The sequence below is a fragment of the Lissotriton helveticus genome, chromosome 4_1, assembly GCF_964261635.1.
Source record: "Lissotriton helveticus chromosome 4_1, aLisHel1.1, whole genome shotgun sequence".
Lineage (NCBI taxonomy): Eukaryota > Metazoa > Chordata > Amphibia > Caudata > Salamandridae > Lissotriton > Lissotriton helveticus.
In genome coordinates this window covers 1,174,637,499-1,174,660,502 of record NC_136063.1, presented here as the reverse complement: position 1 = coordinate 1,174,660,502, position 23,004 = coordinate 1,174,637,499, and the positions used below count along the sequence as shown (strand labels likewise).

The 23,004-nt window shown below is 45.1% G+C and overlaps 1 protein-coding gene across 2 annotated transcripts in view; it reads left to right on the top strand.

The window, feature by feature from the left end:
- PIGN (phosphatidylinositol glycan anchor biosynthesis class N) overlaps positions 1-23,004 on the top strand; it is a 1,090,233-nt gene that overhangs the window by 816,818 nt on the left and 250,411 nt on the right. For both annotated transcript variants that reach the window (XM_078687755.1, XM_078687756.1), the window contains 2 exons: positions 15,116-15,218; positions 21,338-21,440. In XM_078687755.1, coding sequence (XP_078543881.1) covers positions 15,116-15,218; positions 21,338-21,440 — 206 coding nt within the window. The remainder of the gene's footprint in view (positions 1-15,115; positions 15,219-21,337; positions 21,441-23,004) is intronic.

Below are 23,004 nucleotides of genomic sequence, written 5' to 3'. Positions count from 1 at the left end.
CAGTGCGTTAAGCATTTATGACCACATACAGTAATAAAGTGAATACACTACAAATGGACAAAACACAGTAGTATTATAAAAATAAGGATTTTTATATAAGGCTTAGCACAAGACCAAATAACGACAAAAATATACCACAGTCTTAATAAATACTCTTGGAAGGAAAAATAATAGTTCAAGCACGGTTTCTTCTTAGCACAAAGTCTTTAGTATCAAAAGCAACTCTTCTCCTTTAAGACACAGTTCTTGGCAACAATGTAACCCACACGGGAGTCACACGACGTCGAGGCAAAGATAATCCAAAGGTTCGGCGTCGACCGCGAGGAGCGCTACGTCGAGCCCGGAGTCGCACAGACCCCAACAACACAGTACCTTGGAAAAGTGAAGCACTCGATGATCAGCGGCGTCGAGATGTCCGGCGTCGCGTCTTCGGCGTCGATCGGGCCTCGGAGTCGGGGCGATCTGCAGCGGCGTCGACCGAAGTCAGGTGGGAGCAGCGCTCACGAGATGAAGCAGGATACGGCGTCGTCGATGTCGATGTTGCAAGAGTGAGCAGCGCTCACGGCGTCGAGAGGGCTCGAAGTCGATGCGATCAGCAGCGGTGCAGACACGAGGTCACTTGGAGCTGGAGCCGAACTCACTACTCACTGGCGTTGTTGCTGGCGTCGATCGGGCCCGGCGGCCGGCGTCGAGGAAGCGGGACACTGGAGCCGTTACTCACGATGTCGAGCTGGATTCGGCGGCGTCCGTCGGCGTCGAGATTGCTGGATTCTTTCAGAGGTGCTGGATTCACAAGTTCCAGCAAACAGCACTTTAAGAAAATAAATGAAGTCCTTTAGCCCTGTGACTTCAACAGGAGACTGGCACTTCTTCCAGTCCTTGGAGATTTTCTTAGCAAAGATTGAGAGTACACACACAGTTCCTCTCTCCTGGTTCCTTGGCAAAAATAAAGAAGCAATGCAGGATTCCCCCAACAAACAGCACTCTGGCAGAAGGGGTAGGCAGTCCTTAGATCAGCAGGCTTCTTGTCCTTGGTTCAGGTTTCCTTGTCAGAAGTGATCTAAATTCTTGGTTCAGGGGTCCTTCTCTTATACCCCTTTTTGGCTTTGATCCCTTTGTCCATGCAGGGGAATTTCCCCCCATCTTGGGTTTGTTGTGGGTGTTGCCAGGCCGAAGCACCTGGCCTATTCACTGTGCAGGGCAGAGTCTTCAGCCGCCCAGCAGGAGCGGAGCCAGCATTGTCACTGGCAGGGGCAGGGCCATCAGTTGCCCGGCAGGAGGTGGGCCAGGAAAGTCCCAGGCAGGCACAGAGTCATCAGTCGCCTGGCAGGGGGGCGGAGCCAGCATTGTATCAGGCAGGGCAGGCTATCAGGAGCTACTCTTCCCCTACTCTCAATGCAAATGCCCCACTCATCCCACACTGACTCATTCAGACCTCTGGAGCCACCCAGCTCCTGTCACACGCACACCAGAACCAGCAGAGATCGGTAGGCAGTTAGACAAGAAAATAGCTACTTTCTAAAAGTGCTATTTTCAAACACAGAGTCCAAAAACCATCCACACAAACGGCTGCGTTATTAAACCCTGAGTTCAGGGATACCAAACTCGATATTGCACCATGCTCCCCGAGCCTGCTAGGATTATGGCATTAATAATCCTGGCAGCCCATTCTAACTGATGGAGAGCAGGTAACCTTACAATAGTGAAAAACGAATATGGCTGTAATTCACTATTAGGACATGCCAACCTTGTCAGGCTTGTCCTACCTTATGCTTACAATGCACCCTGCCCTTGGGCCTACCATAGGGGTGACTAACATGAAGTTAAGGGAAGGTTTAGGGACTGGCAAGTAGGTGTACTTGCGCAGTCTGCGTGACAGTACCAGACTGCACGTGGTCTAGCAATGGTAGACCTTCAGACATACTTTTACTAGGCCGCTCTTGTGGGTGGCACAACACGTGCTGCAGGCCCACTAGCAGCATTTGTATTTACAAGCCCTGGCACTCCTGGTGCACTCTACTTGGGGCTGACAGTAAACCAAATAAGCCAAACATGGAATTCAATCAATACAGCAATTTCACATAGGGAGCACTTGCACTGTGGCACTGATCAGCAGTGGCACAGTGCCCAAAGCAGTATACCAGCAAAAACATCGTAAACAGAGGAGGCAAACAGAAAAAATGGAGGAGAGACTCATGCCAATGATGCCAGGTCTAACAGTGTGTTATCCTGCTATTGAGGTAACACTGATGTCTGATTTTTGCTTGTACTAATTCTATGCTCATCTTTTATGGCAAATTGCCGAAATAAAGATTAATGAAATGATTGAATGAAATGAAAATAGACCCTACCAATTAATTTTCAAAAATTCTGACAAACATCATAAACACAGCAATTAACAGAGGTACCATTGGCGGAAGTGAAAAAGAATATCTAATCAAAAGCAATCCAGCCATTTTTGGACGTTTTGATCGTAATCAATTAAGGTACATTACAAACCAGTGTGTTCAGTAAACCAACCGATAGGAACAATTTACTGCACTTCAGGAGCTTTCACCAACCATCATTAAAAAAGCATCTACCTTTTTCCCAATTACTGCAAATTAAAAGGATCGCCTCAACGGAAGTGTTATACCAACAACACAAAGTAAAGACCATTGAAAAATTCAAATACAGAGGATATCCCCAATCCTTATTACAAACTGCCATAGAAAGGGTTGAAAAACTGGAAAGAAAGCACCTATTGACTGCCAAACCCAAACACGAAGAACAAAGAAGCGTATTTGTTTCAAAATTCTCAACCAGAAGCTACAACATCAAAAAATCCATTTTAAGACACTGGCCATTATTAGCACTCGAAGAGGAATTCAAAGGAATTTTTTCAAATCATCCAAGATTTGCCTATGAACGTACAAACAATTTTAAAGAGCTAATAATAGAAAATGATGATATCATTGACACAAAATACCGAGGCACTCTCCCATGCCACAATTGTGGGAACTGCAACGCCATAATTAAGGGAAACGTTATAACACATCCCACAAAAGGTACACCGATAAAACTCAAAGTTTCAGGTACATGCGACAGTAGTAACCTCATCTACATGCTAAAATGCCCTTGCGAACTCTCATATGTGGGCAAAACCCAAAGAAAAATAAAGACACGGGTAATTGAACATAAAAGTAATATTAGGCTTAAGAACATCAAATCCGCGGTGGCTGTATACTTGAACGAGTTTAAGCACAATCCGAATTAACTACGCTTTTGTATTTTGGAAAATGTGCCAGTAGTGCCTGGAAGAGACAATCCCAAACATTTACTGAGAAGAGAAATTTTCTGGATTAATCATCTTTCCACATTGCACCCTAACGGATTGAATGAACTTTTGGACCTGAGTTGCTTTCTATAGACCATATTGTTATTACTGGTATTATCATATGGCATGAACTCATAAGGTTGATTCACCATTCGTTCTGACTTTCCATTTTAATTTTATGTTCATTCACGCATCATATAGAACACAACATTCAAGTAGGCAATTGTGCTAATTTATTCAGTTTCACCCCATGATTTACGTTTTTTCGGCACATTCGGTTCACTGTACTAATGATTTGTTTACATGCACATTGGTGGAGACAACCCTCGGGTTAATCTACCTTCTCTATTCACGACCACGTGATTGGAACTTCACGCGAGAGTTCTTTACACAAACAAGGATACCGGCGTTTGCACACCAATACGATACCAACGGTAAGCGTTTCTCTTTGAAACCGATTATTTTACAACAGCTCTCATGACAGGAGTGAGCATAATATATTTTCGTACACATTGCAGGTATAGTTGATGACCTTAAAAATTGTCGAATGAATTTTGAATCCAGTACAAAGGTCAGAATATGTTAATATACTTGGTAGACCTTCCTGCATGCTTATCACTTGCCCGTTAATGTTCAACCCGCACGCTCCATCCTAAAAAGAATCGCGTTTCACTTTACCGTTTGCACACGTTAATTCACAAGCCCTTTTCTGAGGTTTCCGGACACGATCGTTATCTTAACGAACACTCACGACGATATCACGTTTTTGATCACAGTTAATGACGAAAACTATAATAGATATAGTAAAAGAAACACAATTCTCACAATATTATTTTTTGACACAGTTTATTATCATTTTCATTTTTACGCATGAGAACCAGCTTCATGCACGAGATTTTTGAATTGAGCACCGTAGCACATCTTGATGTTAATGTTGACTTCATATGTCTTTAAACGTTGTCAATACTTTACATTTTCAGAATTAAAGTCCCCCGATGAAGGGCTTTTGCCCAAAATGCGTAGGGCACAACACGGAAGAAAAAATACTTTTTGAAAATGCACTATGAGTGAAATAGTACAATTCACAAAAAGAATAAAATTAACTTATGGATAAACCATCCAACAAGACGCCTATGAATGATTATTGAACTTTTTAAAACAAGGAGTGCCTAGTTGGGGTCGTGACTTCTGCGGAAGGAAGTGCTTGTGCTTCATTTAGGAATTACCCTCATGCCCAGGAAGGTTCACCGATACGGCAACCACTACCCAGAGAAAAACTAATTAAATTACATTTATACGGAGTGCGATAATCCACGATCCATTCGGATTCCACATCATCTTGGGTGCCAGGTGTCCCTCCACTAAATCGGTTAATGGCTGTAGATGGAACACATTTGTGCCATAGTGCACAGCAAAGGCTGTTGATCCCCTTTCTGACCATCCTTCAGAGATTCTCGTGTGCATACTTTATTTGGCCCAGCAGGCCACTGCTCTGGGCACCCTAAAGTGTTAGCTTGCACCTATCTCTGCCTTTCTGAGGCTCCCCGATCAGCCTTTCTTGTTCAAGTGTCCCATTGTAAATAGGTTCCTTAATGGCCTTACTCATTTGTTTGCTCCGTCCCCTTTCATAATGCCCCAGTGGGATTTGAATTTAGTCTTGACCCCTTCACAATTGCCCTCTTAGGATACTAACTCTTTAAACTGCTTTCCTTATTACCATCACCTCTGCTCGCAGAGTTAGCGAGCTTCAGCCTATATCTTCCCAGCCTCCTTATCAGTCTGTCCATCTGGTTAAAGTGGTGCTTCGAACAAAAGATTTGTTCCTCTTTTAAATGGTCACACCCTTTCATGTGGGACAATCCATCACTCTGCCCACCTTTTACCCGCCCTGACATCCCTCCAAAGAGGAGGAGGGACTCCACTGCCTGGATCCAAAATCTACGTTGTCTTTCTTTCTTGACCGTACCAAAGACTTCCGGGGGGATGATCAACACTCTTGGCTATGTGGGCGCCAAAATAAAATGGGCTCTGCAAAAATGGACCATCGCTGGATATGTTGTCCTCTGCATTAAAATATGCTATGCATTGGCAAAGAAGGAACCTCCTGTGGGGTTGCGTGCTCACCCCACTGGAGCAACAGTGCCAACCACTGCTTTAGCATGCGGAGTCCCAGTCCTTGATATCTGTTAGGCAGTGACGTGAGCATCCTTGCACACGTATAACAGACACTACTGCCTAGACAGCCAAGTCCGGAGGGACAGTTACTTTGCCTGTTCGTCCTCCAGGACTTCTTTGTCTGATCTTGATTTGCAGATCCTCCTCCGTAGTTGGTATTGCTGGGGTCCCTATTCTTAAGGTTAGGAATATACATCTAGAAGTCTCTATCAGATGAACAAGTTTCTTACCTTCGGTTACAATGTATCTGGTAAAAACATATTCTAGTTGTAGATTCATTACCGCCCCACCCATCCTCCCCGCTCTGCGAACTGATTTCTAGGGCTAAGGACTCCCCTAAAGGCCCCTAGCTTTGACAGTGTCTTTCATGGCTGTGCGCTTTTGGTGTGGAAAGTCATGTTAAAAACTGACATCAGCGCGCATCGGCGGCATCTATATAGGTCCCGTAACGTAATTGCGGTGCCAACGACAGATGTGAAGCCAACCAACGCCACCTACTGAAGAGCATGGGTACTCCTATTGAAAAATCTCCGGATCCAGACTAACTTCTGGGGGAAATTCTAAAGGTAATGAATTTACAACTAGAATATGTGTCTACCAGATACATCGTTACCGACGGTAAGTAACGTGTTCTTTAAGCAAATAGTGTTTTTCTTGCCAAGTGTTGCATAAAGTTTACACTGTTCTTAGATATTTTTGACTACTCTGTAGTGTATTTCTCATGAGCGTTTTCCTGCCTGCAAACAGTGTGGTACAGGGTAAACTCTCTCCATAGAGTGAATACTGTTTACAGTACCTACTTCTCTACTCATATCTACTTCATTTCTCAATGTAGGTTCAGGGGTTTGATACAAATAAAAGCTGTCTGTAGTAGGGCTTTCATTTTGGAACAGATGTTCACTATGTTTAAGAACTTGGCTTTCTCTGAACAGTTGTATACAGATTGAACACCTTATGCAATGAGGGTTTCCTATATATCTGTTGTTGATTGTTGAGATGAACTATTCTACTGGTGAAGTGTATGGTATAGAGTCAATGTGACACATAACTCATGCTTTCTACACCTAAGGGATTTGTTTCTGTGATGGTATTAATGATGCCTCTTATTCCTCTGAGCTATTTTGTACTCATTTTTAGAGCTCTAATGCTATACCCGTTTATAGAGCAATGTGTACAAAAGAAGTTTGGATGATGTTATCAGTGATGTCATTTGAGATGTTATCAGGGATGTCATAAATAATGTCATAGCACATGTCATGAGTGATGTAATATGTAAGGTTAAAAGCTGTGCATGGCGGGGGTGCAAGTTATAGTTAGCTCTGCTAACTATAACTGGTGAATTTGCGTTTTGTTTGTTCAAAACTTTAATGTTGTCACTGACAAATTCACCTAACTATAATGTTACTTTAACCTTTGTTTTTTTCAGTGAATATATATATGTGTGTGTGTGAGTGTGTCATTTTAAAACAACTACAAATATTCAAAGCACAAAAATAAATATGAGGAGTAAAGGCTCACGTTTTAAAGGCATTTATCATTATTTTAAATAAAATTGTTATGTAAAGTCCATGGAGTAAGGGCATGTGGACTAATAGGTACGAACTAACGTCTGGTATTCCCTGCTGCAGTTCCAGCACACGTACCTACCTCTATTCACATAGATATTTTTTTCTTGATTTCAACTTATGTGTTGAGCAGAGAGGCATAGAGTGAAATGACCACCTCTCCCCCCTTGCAAAATAGCTGATGGCTCCTGAGACAGGAGGTAAAAGGTTTACTGTAAAAGTTGTCTTGTTATTGTCCTAAAATAGCCGCGAACTCGCGTCAGCGCTCACCTGTGGGGATCAAGCATGAAATGCGTTGTACAAGACATAGATGCGTAATACTTCTCTAATAATTGTCGTCCTTTTCAACATGAAATGTATTTTAGAATGCCGTATTTAATCCAGCCTTTCAGACAAAGAGGTAAAGGTTATGATTGCCAGCAAGATTCATAAAAGATTCAGAACCCAAAAGATGTTTCCACGTTGTCGGACAGATTGTTTTTCAAGATGTACATCGCTGAACATTCTGCTTAGAGCAAGGAATCATAATATTTAATTATTTATGAATCAGCCTTCAGTCAATGAATCTAGCTGCTGTCTCCCGGCAGGCAGTGAAAAGTGAGGAGGCGCTCTCGTAGAGGCACATACTCTTGTTTGCAGTTATACTCCCTCTTTCTATCACTCTAGTCAAATCTCTTGGCAGGGGATGTTGCTGTGCGGCCTAGAATTGAGAGCCCAATGAATGCAGATGCTCTGTCTCTACGGTATAACAGAGGTTTGTTTTCTTATGTGCATAAAGTTACATAGCGAACAACCTATTTTCTAAATCAAGTTGAATCTCCTAAAATGTCTGTCTTAGTAACTGCACGTAGCTCTCTCATTAGCTTTAGCTGTATGGCTCAGTCGTTACCGTGCCCTGAACATTGAGGTAGAGTCACAAAGCTCTGTGTCTGTTGATTGCGTCCTACCAAGATTGTCAGTCATAATCATGAACCAGTGGCTGTCGCCACTGGGTAGATATAGTTAGGTCAGCTGTTCCATAGGAAAAGTGTTGTTTGCGTTGCTAATAACTTTGGCACCGTTTGACAAATCTCCAAGAGATTTTTCAAAACGGGGCTACTGTTTGAGTAGTTGGTTCATGGAAAGTTTCAGGGAGATCCGTCAAGTGAGGGCCAAGAAAAAAGAGGATTCCCAAAATGTTAAATCCCCATGCATTTTCCATAGATTTCTTTAGAGAAGGCTACAGCAACAACAGGTCAATGAAACTAAACAGATTTAGCAGGAAGCTAGACTTTGGTTTGTAGATTGTGCTTTTGAGATATTAAGGTTGAAAAAATATAGATATCGGGACAGTTGGGTTCGAATGACTCTCACAAAAATCCCTCAAACCCATTTTTTAAAACATAGAAAGTTCTGATTGGCATGTGAAGCTTTTTCCCCAATTCGCTTCTATGGGAATCAGACTCCTGCGGAAACAAGTGTTCTGATTGGCTGGCAGCAGCATGAGAAAAATGTTGCCAGTCAGTACAGGACTTGGAGACTTAGTCCCCTGTCCTGAGCATGTGAAGAAAAAATATAAGGGACTGGGCAGGGATACAGTGACCCCCTAGGCCCATGGGGGACCCCAGGCCAAAAACAAATAAAAAAAACAGAAAAATTGCAGCAACCCAACGATATTCCAGCGGGATTGTAAAAAAACAACCAAACACAATGGCATCTAGGCCTCTTTGTTTGAATAATAAAAGGTGTCACAGCCCCTTCCCCTAGCCTTTACAGGCCCCAGGGAGCCCAGCCCCTGGGCTGTAATGATTGAATATGGGAAGGGGGACCACGTGGCCAGTCTCCCAAAACCATCTGCGGCCCAAGAGGCGAAAATGTCTCGAAATGGGGATGGGGCAGCCATCTCCCTGAGCCATCAGAGGCCGTGGGAAATCCCACCCCAGGGCCAAAGGTACCACGCGGCCAGTCTCCCAAAACCATCTGCGGCCCAAGAGGCGAAAATGTCTCGAAATGGGGATGGGGCAGCCATCTCCCTGAGCCATCAGAGGCCGTGGGAAAGCCCACCCCAGGGCCAAAGGTTTTCAAAATTGGGAGGGTGCTACGTGTCCCCTTGAACATTTAAAGGCCTGAGGATATTTCCCTGTGGCCAAAATTACTGAAAATGTGAGGGAGGCTTTGCAGCCCCCCTCCCTGAGCCGTTAGTGGCCCCGGGGTCCCCATTCCCCAGGCTGGCTCGTAAGCTATATCCATGGGAGCCCAACCCTAGGACACAATGGTTTCCCTGCCCGCACCGGCGTGGGTAGGGAAACCTGCTTGGTGGGAGCATTTTTTAATCTCCCACCAAGTGGGAGGAAACACAAAGTCTGCTCCCAGATGAAGAGCTTGAAAAATGCTCCCACCGGCTGCGAGAAGACTTTTGATCTGTTTCCCTGCCCACACTGAGGCAGGCAGAGAAACAGATCTAAATATTGATCCTTCTTGGATGGAGCAACATTAGTAGATGCTTTCTCCAGGCAGGAACAATGCCAGCTCCTGCTTCTTGCAGGGAGTTTGCTGGGACCGCAGGTGTATGGTGGGTGCCATGGGTAGGCGCCCACCTTTTTAAAAGACTTGACACGCACACGATTAGACCACGCCTTGTGCCAGGACCCCACTCCCCATTGACTGCCACTGCTTCACCTCGGATTAACTTTGCGCTCTGAACCCTGGATGCCAGGACAACAACAACTGCGCCCCTGCCTCCCCCAGGAGCACGAAGGCCCTTTATCCTGCTGGAACTGGCACTTCACCTACACCACCGAAGACACCACCCACGCGACGCCCATCAACCACACTACGTCACACCCCCCACCAACAAGGCCGATGACAACACCTCCGGAAAGATCTATTGCCTGCTGATCAACGCACACTCACTCGAAGAACACACTATGGAAATCTGGAACACCATAACGACCTGCGCCCTGGACGCAGTCTTCATCACAGAAACTTGGCGGGGACCCCAAATCCTCTCCAGACATCTCCACAGCCACTAACGATGGATACAAGATTGCACACCAGGACCGATCCAACAGAAATAGCAGCATCATCGCCATAATCTACAAAGAGAACCTCGTAAGCTACAACCATAGACTACTCCACCGCCTTCATGGAGCACCTCAAATTCTAAATCCAAACAAACAGCAAAGGCACCATCAGAGGTACCCTGGCCTAGAGACCCAGGACCTCATTCTGCCTTTGCAACACCATCCCTTACTTCATCAGCCCTATCGCAATTGACTCGAACCTCTAATTTCTTCTTAGGAAACCTCAACTTCCACCTTGAGAACACCACGACAAAGCCAACCGCCTAGTAAGAATGACCAACCTCAGATTCAAACAGCTCAAAAAACCCATCCACACCACAGGACTTTAGCTCAACCCCATCTTCTCAGCCAGCAACAGAGTAAAATGCCCTCACACCAAGGAACTCACCTGGATTGACCACCACTACATCCACTTCGTTATCTCAGAGGCTCCAACACCCCGCTCCACCACCAGTGAGACACAGCGCAGTTTGGCAAATGTATGAGAGCAACGATGGACCAACGCCCTCAACTCCCGCCTACCCACCATTACCAAAGACACAGAACAAGTGACAGACAACTTAGCACTGACGAAGTTGCACCTAAGAAACCCACCAACCCCAAGAAACGAACTCGACACCTTGGATGGGGGTGTGTGTGTGTGTACACCCAGTCTGAATCTCCTAATGTGACCTCCTGGGTTTCCATAACACGTGGTGTCTGATGTCCACATAACAGGTCTGTGAGGAGTTTTTACCATTTTGATGTCACAATCTTACTCTAAAGCCACAAGAATATCAGTGTTCACAAATGGCCGGTAATGGACTGTACTTAAATATAGTAGTAGGGTTTTTGTATCATCATCTGTTGTGATTGTTATGTGTTGAATTCGCCCCATGGAATCTCAAAGCTGTGACTGCCTGGATGAACAACAACTGCTTTAAACTCAACACCGACAAGACAGTAGTACTCATAATTGGGAAAGGCAAGTATACCCTCTGGAACATTAAATGGTGGCCATCTGAGCTGGGACCAACACCAAAACACACAGAACACACCCGCAACCTCAGCATCTTCCCCATGAAGAAGCAAGTTAGCGATGTCTCCTCCTCTTGCTTCCTCACCCTTTGAATGCTCAGGAAGGTCTTCAGATTGCTCCCAAGGAACAGCAGAGGAACAGTCATGCAAGTTCTTGTCACCAGCAGACTAGACTACGGCAACCACCTCTACATAGGAATCATCGCAGAACTCATGACAAGACTACAGACTATCCTCAACACAGCAGCCATGCTCATCTTCGACCTCCCCAGATGGATGCACATCACGCCTCACCTTAGGAAATACCACTTTCTACCAGTAGTGAAGAAATATCAGTGCAAGCTGCTTACCCATGGTTACAAGGCACTACACAACGAAGGACCGGCGTACCTCAACAATCAAATGAATTTCCAGCAACCTACCAGGAAACTCTCTGCTCCAAACCCCTCTCCCTATGAGCCACCCATAGAATCCGCTCGACGAACACTAGTGGGCACCCCTTCTCCCACCTATCAGCTAAGGCCTAGAATAACCTGCCCTGCAGCTCGGAGCCTCAGCATACCTCCAGCAGTTTAGAAAGAATCACAAGACCTGGATGTTCAACCAGTAGGAGAACAGGCAGCAGGATCTCCCAGCGCCTTGAGACCTTCACGGGTGATGTAGCCGCGCTCTACAAATTCTGATTCACGGATTGATATGTGTGTATATATGTATATATATATCTATATATGTGTGTATATATGTATATTACCTACTGGCAGTCGCCAGTAGGTAGTTATAGTTAGGACCTATTTTCCTTAGGAAATCCGCAACATTCTATTTGGAATAACTTTGGTGCCGGTTGACGAATCTTCGCAAAATTTTCAAAACTGGTGGGGCGCTCCGGCCGGCTCCTTTCCTGAAAGTCTTGGGGTGGTTCGTGAAGCGGGGACTGAGAAAAAAGGGGGGTCCCAAAACGTGTTTTCCCCATGCAATTTTCCATAGGTACCTCATCGCGGCTACAGCCCGAACGGCTGAACGGAATTACATCAAATTTGGCAAATTTAGTCCTTGGTTCAGACTTGTGCCTTTTTGCTTATATGCTGTAAATATTTTCAGTAGTTCCTGAGAAAAATTACAACGAAAAGTACATATATATCTATGGCCTCGGTGGATGCACGGATTATAGGCGCACCGTCCCGATCAGGTGCTGAATGCTGATTGGCTGTCAAGTGGTTGTCAACATTCGAAACCAGGAAGTGTTGGCAGACATTTTGTGCCTTGGTAGAAGCGAGGATCTAGAAATTAGTGGAACAAGTGTTTAAAACATATAAAGGGGGCAGGTAAGAAATATTTTGACCCTCTAGACCTGCTTAGAGGGTCCCACAAGGACCCCTAGGGCCCCAAAAAGATGTTTTTTTTTTAAATGAAGAAATGTGGGCTGGGTGCATAAATCTGCCGTAAAAAAATAAAAACGTAGCGCGGGCTCCTGTGCTTGTTTAAAAATTAGCTACCTGGGAAGGAGAAATCCCGGGGTCTAAAATATTGCATTTGAAGCAGGGGTAGAGAAAAAAGGGGGGGTCCCAAAACGTGTTTTCCCCATGCAATTTTCCGTAGGAATCGTTTATCACGACAACAGCGCGAACGGTTGAACCGAATGACACTAAATTTGGCAAAGAGGTAGTCCTCGGTTCAGACTCGTGCCTTTTGCTTACATGGTGTAAATACATTCAGTAGTTTCTGAGAAAATTACAAGTAAAAGTACATATATATCTATGGCCTCGGTGGATGCGCGTATCTTGCACGCACACTAAGCGCACCGTCCCGATCATGCGCTGAATGCTAATTGGCTGTCAAGTGGTTGTCAACATTCGAAACCAGGAAGTGTTGGCAGCCATTTTGTTCCTCGGTAGAAGCGAGGGTCTAGAAATTAGTGGAACAAGTGTTCAAAATGTATAAAGGGGATAGGTAAGAAATATTTTGACCCTCTAGACCTGCTCAGGGGTCCCACAGGGATCCCTAGGGCCTGAAAAAAAATGTTGGTTTTTTTGTGAAAAAACTGAGAAATGTGCGCTGGGTGCATGGATCCGCCGTAAAAAAAATAAAAACGAAGCGCGGGCTTCTGTGCTTGATTAAAAATTAGCTACCTGGGATGGTCACAGGGTCTAAAATATTACATTTGATGGGGGTCCAGAAGGGCCCTCTAGCCCGGGGACCGCCATTCCTCGGTGCTACAAAATAACTGGGTGTGGGAGCTCAAAGGTCCGTCTAAGCCCCGGGGATTACCACCCTCTTGTGCTTTTTATATTTTGGGAGGGGGGCAGCGTGGTTTCCATTCTGGAGCAGTCGAAAGCCTTCGAGAACACCACCCCCCAGGACCGACTCCTGCTGTGTCTCGGATGTCTAACCTCGGGACACTGCTGTTTGCTATAGCAGGGCGGGAGTCGAGGTTGCTGCTGTGTCATAGCAAGCTTGAGCGCTTACTAAGAAGTGCCATTTCGCCGCAATTGTTTTTCAAAAAAGCCAAAAATGCGGTGAAAATTATATCGCCCATTTACTAGGTGAAGCTAAGCTGCATTAATGCATGTTAGCAGCCGGTTTGCTAACGGCTCGCCTTGTATCTCCAATGAGTTGCAATATAGGTGTTTTCAGTGGCAAGGTAGGTGTTTCTATGAGAATATTAAAAGGAAGAGGGAGGTATGACAATAGCGTTGTATTTACATGGTGGCCCTGAATTTGAGGACCGATAGGAAAACTCTCGCTAATTGTGGTTTATGTCAGATCCTAATATCTGTTCTGAAGTAGACTGAAACATGTTTAATATGCGAGGTGGATTGATATGTTAAGTGCCCAGTCTTATATTGACAAGGTTTTCACTTGCAAACATGAATTTTCGCTGTATTTCTCGCGATATTGTGGGCATATTTACAAGGACATCGTTAAAATTATCTTCGCTTTAGCATTGGGAAAGTGTTGTTAAATTTGTTGTAGTTTCCTGGAAGCGTAAGCGGGGTGGGCTGGACTGACGTATGCTAGTGCTGCGCGAGGCTGTGAACCATGATTCCGGAGCTATGGGCGTGGTTCTGTTGTGAGGTATATGAGAAATCAACTAATTTGGGTGTCTGTGTTGTAGTGCTGACGTCACCCGGGTCTTAAACACAAATGTGTCATTATATCTGTAAAGTACCACAGCATGGTCAACATGGAAGATATGGGGTATCACTGACCCTATATTCATCACTGGTGGATCACTGCAAAATCGTTTTTTTTTTTATTTTTATTTTGGGCCTGGATGTGTCACTCTGTCCTCCCCTCCCATGGCCTATTGGGCAGGGTATCCTTACCCTACTCCCTAATAATATTAGTATTTATTTTTACTTCAGGACAGGGGACATTTTTCTTATGTTGCTCGCAGCCAATCAGAATGCTTGCTCCTGCAGGAGTCTGACTCGAGCGGAAGCGAGATGGCACACAGGAAAAAAAGCTCCCTGGGCCAGTCAAAATGCTCTGTTTTTAAATAGGCGCTCCAGTTAGACTCTCGTGGACCCAACCATCCAGCTATGCAAATATTTTTGTATCTTTGTTTTCGAAAACCACTGAATGGATTTACACCAAATCACAAAAGCACAGTCTGTGGACCTAGATCTAGCTTTCTGCCAAACTTGCTGTTATCTATAGGTGTACATAAATACCTCACCTGTGTGTTTAAGTCTCGTGTTCTATGGTACCTAAAAATAGTTTGCGCAGTACTTGTATGCTTGGTAAAGACTATGGGCTAAGCGTGCTGCGTGGTAATGAAGCTATAGTCAATTTCTAAATACCTCCTACCATGTCGCTTAACATAACTGCTTGAATACAAAGCGGTTCCCTGGGAACGATAATACAATAGGCCCAGCTCAGGTTTGGGAAGGAAATTCCAGAGTAAGGTCTGTAGTAGTATTTGGATGCAGAATAAAACTTTCTGTATTGATCTCGAATGTTCTCTTCCATTTCTGTTTCAGGCTCCTCCATGGTGGTTCCTCTCCTTAGCCCCACACTGCTTTTCCAGCGACTTCTCAGCATTGCTCTTTCCTTGATGTCATCCTACCTCCTTCTCAGCACCGGGTAATTTTTCATCTCCTTGTTATGTGCACTTGCCTCCTCTCATTTTCTCCTAGGGAAGTACAGTCAAGCAATGCAAGAAAACAGTACCCTGAAACTTGTGCACAAAAACATTCAATAAAGAACCAGTACACCACCACAAATTACAAGGTTCCTATGCTATACCGTTTTGGGTTCACAGCGCCGAGACACCCCAGGGTATTTGTTGCGCTATAAAAATTACGTAAATAAATAAATAAATTAGTACATTGCTTCTGAAATTGATGTTTGCATTGACGTAAGAAATTTGCTCCATGTAGTAAAATAAATAATTATTTATATTTTAGACAGAACTTTACTCTAGGTTTTATAGTGAAAGTGTAAATTAATTTAAAATAATTTTGTCACATTCATGATATATGGTTTACATTGAAATAATATATCCTGATCTTGTATTAAATACAAAATATTCCGTATATACTTAGAATTCATTTATTGTTCTTTATCTGAAAGAGACTTTTAGCCGCACATTCCTTACCTTAGAATAATCCCCAGGCGTCAGACTGGTTTTGGAAATTTTTGAGCAGTACCCCTGCCCGCTGGTAAGTGGCGTCATTCAGCTCCACATCTGCATCATCCGCACTGGTGTGACATGCGTTCTGCCTTATATAGGTACCACCCTAGCGCGCTGACGTCTGTTCTCTTCTTTCTGCACAAGTCAGCGGAGATCCGGAGAGAGCTACTTTTAGTCTTTTTTTGACTGACTTTTTTTCTCAACTTATGTCGAAGCATTTTTCGAGATTTCATCTCCTGTGTGCTAGGGATGTCTCCCTAGAAGGCCAGAGGCTCAAACCACATGGTGCTTGTCACAGGCAGATGTCTGGGACATACCTGCATCTGATTTGCCTTTGGTATCTGGAGTGGGCCCATCACTCCAAGACATGCGAGGATTGCTGCGCCATGAACCCAAAGGCACTGAGGGAACGATCCCTCGATCTCCTTGCCGTTACTTGAGAACAGCCTGTGACGATCTCGATCTCTGTTGTCGAGTAAGTCACATAAACCAACATCTAACAAGTCTAATTACTTTTCCACTCCTTCGTACCTGTCCAAGTCATCGGACCTGCTGCAGGAGTGTTGGCACTCTAGGCCTCGCAGTGGAGCCTGTGCCAGGGTCGGCTCCATGCCTGCCAGAGTTTCCCACAGCTGGGGTGGCTCCCGCCCAACTCAATAGTTTTATAAGGCTTTGCACCTCATATTTGTGTGGCCCTACTCCTCTGAAGCATATTCAGTCTCCACAGGTACAGGAGGGATCCTACTGGTTTTCCACTGACAGGATTGCCCTCGGCGCCATTCGGACCTCTTTGGTGCTGGATCAGAAGAAGTGCCATCCACGAGACCACGTCCTTACCTGGTGCCAGCTCCACTGCCGTCATTCCTGGCACAGGCCCCATCCTTATACCTGACTCCGACATAGAGCCAGATGAGCATCGTCCTACCCCGATTCCAGCGCCTACCGGTACCATGCTGTCATAGTCGGTGCCTTTTTCTTTTGACAGGCCATAAGAGGGTGATGATTGGGAGGGGTCAGTGGACCTTTTTGATGCCCATCCCCACCCTGGATGATACATGGGACAACTGGTATGAGGAACTGGTGGATGCCAGTGATTTTGATACCTCACCAGACATTGGCCTGATCTTTCCCACTACCATGGCTACGGAGGAGGATGCCTCATTTGTATTGGTGGTGTAGAGCATCTGTAGTCCTGGGCCTTCAGATACCCACATTGGCAGTCAAGACAAGCGTTTTGATAAAGGTGCTTTAGCCGGAAATCGCCCCTTAAGAACCCTTACTCGCATTAAATGAAGCCCTTGGGTGCCTGGTCCAAGTCCTACACAAGGGCTCCTGTGCACAGGACAATTTATAGTTGTCATCGCCTTACTCCGGGGGGACCCCAGTTGTGTCACCTAGAACCTCACCCCAGAGAGCTTAGTGGTTCAAGCTTCCATTTCTAGGCTCAACCCCAGCACAGTCACTACCACTCCAATGGCTAGGGAATCCAAAAGGCTGGATACCTTCAGTAAGAGGATTTTCTGTCCCGCCAGCCTAGCACTGCGGTCGGAGAACACTGGGTGCCTTTTGGGCCGATACCAACAGACTGTGTGGGATTCGGTTGTGTAAATGCTGCCCCTGGTCTCAGAGGAGGCCCGAGTTATACTCTCTCAAGCAATTGCTTATGGTCGAGATGCAGTAATGATGAGCACCAGAAATGGTCTTGACTTTTTAACACATCACATTGTATTCTGGGACTTGAAATTTTGCTGTTAACTTTGTACTCAAAAACCCCAGCAGTAAAGTGTAGTTGGGTAAAAAAACAGTATTTGTGCAAGGTAGCACACAAAGCAATGGGACTTCTCGCAGCTATGAATTATGTTGTTGTAGAAAGTCTTGTGTCATGTTTTCACCAATATCCCATGTGCATGGTGTCGGAAAGTAGGAACTGCTTTATGGTTACTCCCTCTTTTTGCCTTGTGCTATGCTGTTTCTGACTAGTCTGACTTGGATCCCCAGTCTCTGTGCTAAATTGGTTATGGTAAGCACTTAGGTACATCCCAGATTGGATACCTGTGTGACGTTATCAGTCCCTAGTATATGGTATTGAGGTACCCAGGGCATAGGTACACCAGGGGTCCCCCATGGGCTGAAGCATATATTATGCCACCCATGGCAGACCACTCAAACTGTAACTACAGGCCTGTCATTGCAGCTTGTGTAAGCTGGTGCTAGACCAACTTACGAAAGATATAGGTTCCCTATATCTAAGGTCACTGCACATAAAACCTGTAAGTCACCCCTAAAGCAGGCCTTTCAATCCTGAATTCAGGGTGCTTGGTTCTAAGTGTGAAGGTGCCCCTGCATGAGCAGGACACACCTACAACCTTCAGAGTCCATTCTCCCTGGTTGCAAGTGCATCAGCCTTTATAATATATAGAGTGGCCATGCGTCATTACGCGATGACCATCTCTAAACTGGCTGTAACTAACCCTATCGTGTTTGGTATCCAACAAATATTGGAATCATCCCTCCCACACTGTAAACGGTGGGGAAGGGACTATTTCATGCACTGTAAAGCTCCTCCGGGAGGCCCTTTCTGCCCCTGGTATCAGTCTTCTAGGCCTGGACAGCACAACATGGCTGCTGCCAACCAGAGATACGATTCTGCCCTCCTACTGCTGAGCCAAGCTCGAGCTGGGGAAGGCAGAACAATAGGTATCCTTTCACAGTGAGGTGTTACCACCTCCCAGACAGGGTTTAGTGTATTGGGGCCGGGTGGGAGCGCTAGTCAGCGCCACTCAGTCTGCTTGAAGGGCACACTTGGTGCCCTCCTTGTATAGTCCAGTTCAAACCAGCTAAGGGAGCCCTAGGCTTCCACACTGGCGCAATACTAGACAAAGGACATGGGAGTAGCCTCCCCGCTGTCCGACCCCTCCCCTGGGAGGGAACCCTGAATCGTCCCAACCCTTTCCTTAAGGTACTTAAAGGGCTTACCTGACGGAGGCCCTAGATTCATTGTGGGACAAGATTCATTTCAGGACACCACTTCTTCTTCGACTGTCTGGGCACTCTGGACTTCGCTCCGGGCATTAAGACTGCAACTTGGAAGACTCTTGCTGTTCCTGGTCTCATTATCCTGCTAGTCTGCTGCAACATCTGCGCCTGTGCTCCATGCAGGAACCTTCCAAGGCCTGTGGACATTCAAGACACATGAAGGAATCTTCCTTGAAGTGAAGGAGTCACTTCCCTGCATCTGCAGGCACCTCAACTATGCTGACCAGTCTGCTAATCCTGGGCTCCCACCGACTCCGTAAGGCTGAGCAACGCAGGTGGTGGTTCTTCACATCCCTTGAGGCCTGTCCTCTCACCAAGTTTGAGGCCAGTATCCCTCGTCGGAGCTGCAGGAACCGAACCCCTGTGCACAGCATTGGCTTGCCGTTGCAAAGGCTTGTCGGCTTCCTTCCACCAAGATCTTCGGGCTCCAAGTAGCCCCACCTTGAAGCATCTCCTGTGACCAAGATCTTCGTCCTCACCACATCACTTGCATCGTGGGCTTGCATATTTGGTGAACTGCTCGAGATCCTCTTGCGACTCCAGTGCCTTCGCCCTGTGGGTCCTCTTGAGTGTCTTCTTTGATTTCAGCGGGCTCCCCTGATTGCTTGGGCCTGCTCTGAATCCCCAGCTTGTGGTGAGTCACCTAGACCTTGCTGGTCCCGCCCCTGCACTTTCTTCGCTTTCCACATTGTTTGCAGTTGCAGAGACTTGTTGGTGCTCCCGACGTACACTGACCACTCAACTCTTGACATCTGACGTGGGACAGCTCGTGAAAGGCTCCTGTCTTCCACAGCGTCGCCTGGTCCACACAGCTGCAGCTCCAAGGTCACCGTCAGCTCTCCTGCAGGTCCCAACATCGATGCGCGTTCGTCTTCCGTGTCTCCTGGTCGACTCTGTCCTCTCTGCTTGCAGGTACTTCTCATCTTGAATCCACCTTCGGGTTCCCCCGGATACTTTCACCTTCTTCAGCAGCGACATGTTCCTGAAGTCCTCCATTGAGTTCGATGGCGGTTTCCAACACCACTTCACACCTATGGATCCAGCTTCCCTGGTGTAGGTATCCTGGTTCCTAGGGTATCCACAGGTGGGGTGGCTCTCCTACCTTCTGTCTTCCACAGGGTTTCTTCAGGGTCCACTAAGAAGGGTTCTTCTTCTTTAAAATTGCAAATGCGACTTACCCGTTGACTTGTATTGAGCCCCGGGCCGTATTCCCACACTGAACATGGCCTTCGTGGGGTTTCTGGTTACTTACCTTGGGTGGTTCCTTGGGTCCCCGGCAATTCTACATCTTTTGGGTATAGTCTTGACTCGAGTCGTTGTTCACATACTACTATTTTAGTATATGGTATGGTCTCCCCCTGGCGACCACTGTGTATTTGGTGCTACTTACCTGTTTCTATTGAAAAGTATTGTGTGCATTATGTATATCTCTGGCTAGGAGATATCTGTATGTGTTAGTGAGTGTTCTATAATAAATATATATTTTTATAAATACACTGAGTGGTTCTTTTTCACTTAATCCATATCAATAAGATTATGCTCCAGGAAAACAAGCTGCTTTATACTCCTTCTGGACTAAGCCTGAAGGCTGCTCTCGACAGCTACCACTTAGTGAGCTTTCTAAGGTTGCCTACTAAAATCACTATAAGGGTGCTCTGGATTGGTGCATGGTGCCCACTCACATAAGTTTACACCATATACCAAGCCCGCTTCTCACTCAGGGTGACTATACTCTTTTCACAGATACCTTGCATTGAATGTTTAAAGACTAGGGTGTTTGACAGGTGACCTGATATGATTACTGACTTGCTCTTGTTACAAAAGAGGGCTGATATATCAAAGGTGTTTACCCATTCTGCGTCTGTGGGTAAATGCAATGGTACATGTTGACCAAGATTCCTATGATCCAGCCATTCCATCAATCCTTGAGAAAATTAAACAATACCAAAAGATCAAATATTATTTTAATATTCCAGATTCTCTACAGTGTATAAAATAAGTAGATCAGACCTAAAACATGCTTCTAAATCCTGTGCGGTTAGTCCAAACACACAAAACTGGAGGAAACAAAAAAACAGAAACAATATTTTAGTGAACAATCAAACTCAAGCGCAATAATCTTAGACCAAACTTTCCTACAGCTACCTTGTATAACAAAATTATATTGCGTTGGCCTCTTCAAAAAAAAAATACTCATTCTCTATCACTTTCCTTTCTTTGAATGACATTTTAATTTGTGTTTGTGCAGTGTTTATCAGTATTTATTTGTTTACACTGATGAGAGCATGTTCCTTTTTGGTGGACTTTTACCAGTGATGATAGGTTTAAACCTAAAACAGGATAGCCTAGATACCCTAGATCTAACACAAAATGTAGTGTTTTGTTTTTGCAGGCTAGCATCAGCAGGAAAGTTTTCTTTTGGTCTACAAGCTGTATCTTACCTGAAGCACTGAAGTAAACATTTTTGAAATGTCTTAAATTAATTACATTGCTTTTCAGTAAATGATATGTGCATCGCTTGATTGTACTCTAGATATGAAGCCTTGTTTCCTCTCGTCCTCTCCTGCCTCATGTTTGTTTGGATAAACATAGAGCGAGAAGCCGCGCAAACCGATAAACTGTCAGTGACACAGAAGGTAACGACTGCTTCATTTGTGTTTTTATAAGTTAAGACACCAGTGTTAGAATTAAGTAATTGCACTAAAATAGTAATCGTTTCAGTGTTTCATGCATATAATCCATGCTTGTTTGTAAACATTAGCCTTCTGGACATGTTTCTGCCATTGCCTCTCTGCACACTATTGCCTCCACATATGGCGCTACAGCCCAACACATAAATTAATATTCCTAAATGTATCATACTTATTCACAAAATGTTCTAGGGTGAGATTTATATTAGTAAAAATACTGTTTGTGAATTTAGGATGCAACTGTTTTAAATTGTGTTCCACTGCATGCTTTTATAGCTATTTTGTCATGTCTGTTCCAAGTGTAAGCCCTTTTTAGGGTTCAACAAGGCAGCCAAGTTACATTCAAGAAATTGAAAGCAAATTGTTATAATCTTGTAATTGTCATACTAACAATTATCTATGTTGTCTTTTACTCTGTCCTTCCCTTCCTTCTGCCTTGGTACAATCCTTCTACCTCCTCCCGTACTTCTGTTTGGTATGTGCTGCACTGACAGTTGAGAATATTGGCTGTTGATGATTTTACCTCAGTGGGAAAAGAGCCTGAAATAATGAATGAAGCATTTTCTCGACCTGCTTTCACTTGCTTCATTACTTCACTGGAAACAAGGACCCGGCTGTGTCGGGGATATTGTTTCCTTCCTTTCCCTTCACTGTTTGTTTGTTCTACAATTACCTATGCTCAGGTCGAGCACACTACAAATAAGTAGTAAGAACATTGCTTTACTCTGCACATGCGCAAACCTGTTTCAACCATAATGCCAGGTACTTTGTCACTACAATCATTGCATATTTGATAAGATTGCTGGCCTTACCAAATCTTCAAAATTGAACAAAAAACGTAGCCCTGAAGGGTCGCTTCTAAACGCACTACCTCCAGTGAAAAGTTTGGTGACCTTTATTGTTTGCTGAGAGTTGTGGGAACTGCTTCGAAGTGTGAAAGCTGGTGTGTGCATGCCTGTTCCCCCTGAAGCTTCATGCATGGTGCACGTTATCAAGGGCTGTGTCCTCTGGCGGCCGATACCAGCGCTGAAGGGTGCCAGTACCAGTATTGTCTTGTTGTGGGAGGTGCTAGTGTGCAAGGTTGCCTCTCCTCACAGCCCTTGGGGATCTTGCTGCTACCAAGCTCACAGTCGGCAGCGGAAACTTCCTCATGGTGTCTTTGTTGTTCCTGTCTCTGTATCACAAGATTCTGGGAGGAGTCGGCTTGTGAGAGAGGCCTCCTGCCTTGTGCGCCCATCTCCTAAATGCATCTGCCTCAATTTATTCATTCCTCAGGTGTGGTTGAAATGTTCACCGTCCTAACCACCCGAAGGTACAGGCTGTCGGAAGCTCTTTCGCGCATTTAAGACAACCCTCTTCGTGATCAGTTTATGGTGACATTTTAGACACAGTTCTGACAGTATACTCTTCATATTAAACTTTCTTTGCCCTTGTCGATGATTATGGAAATGACTATGATTTTTACATGAATTGTGTAGTTTCTAAATCTTCTGTGGCACACGCAAGTTTG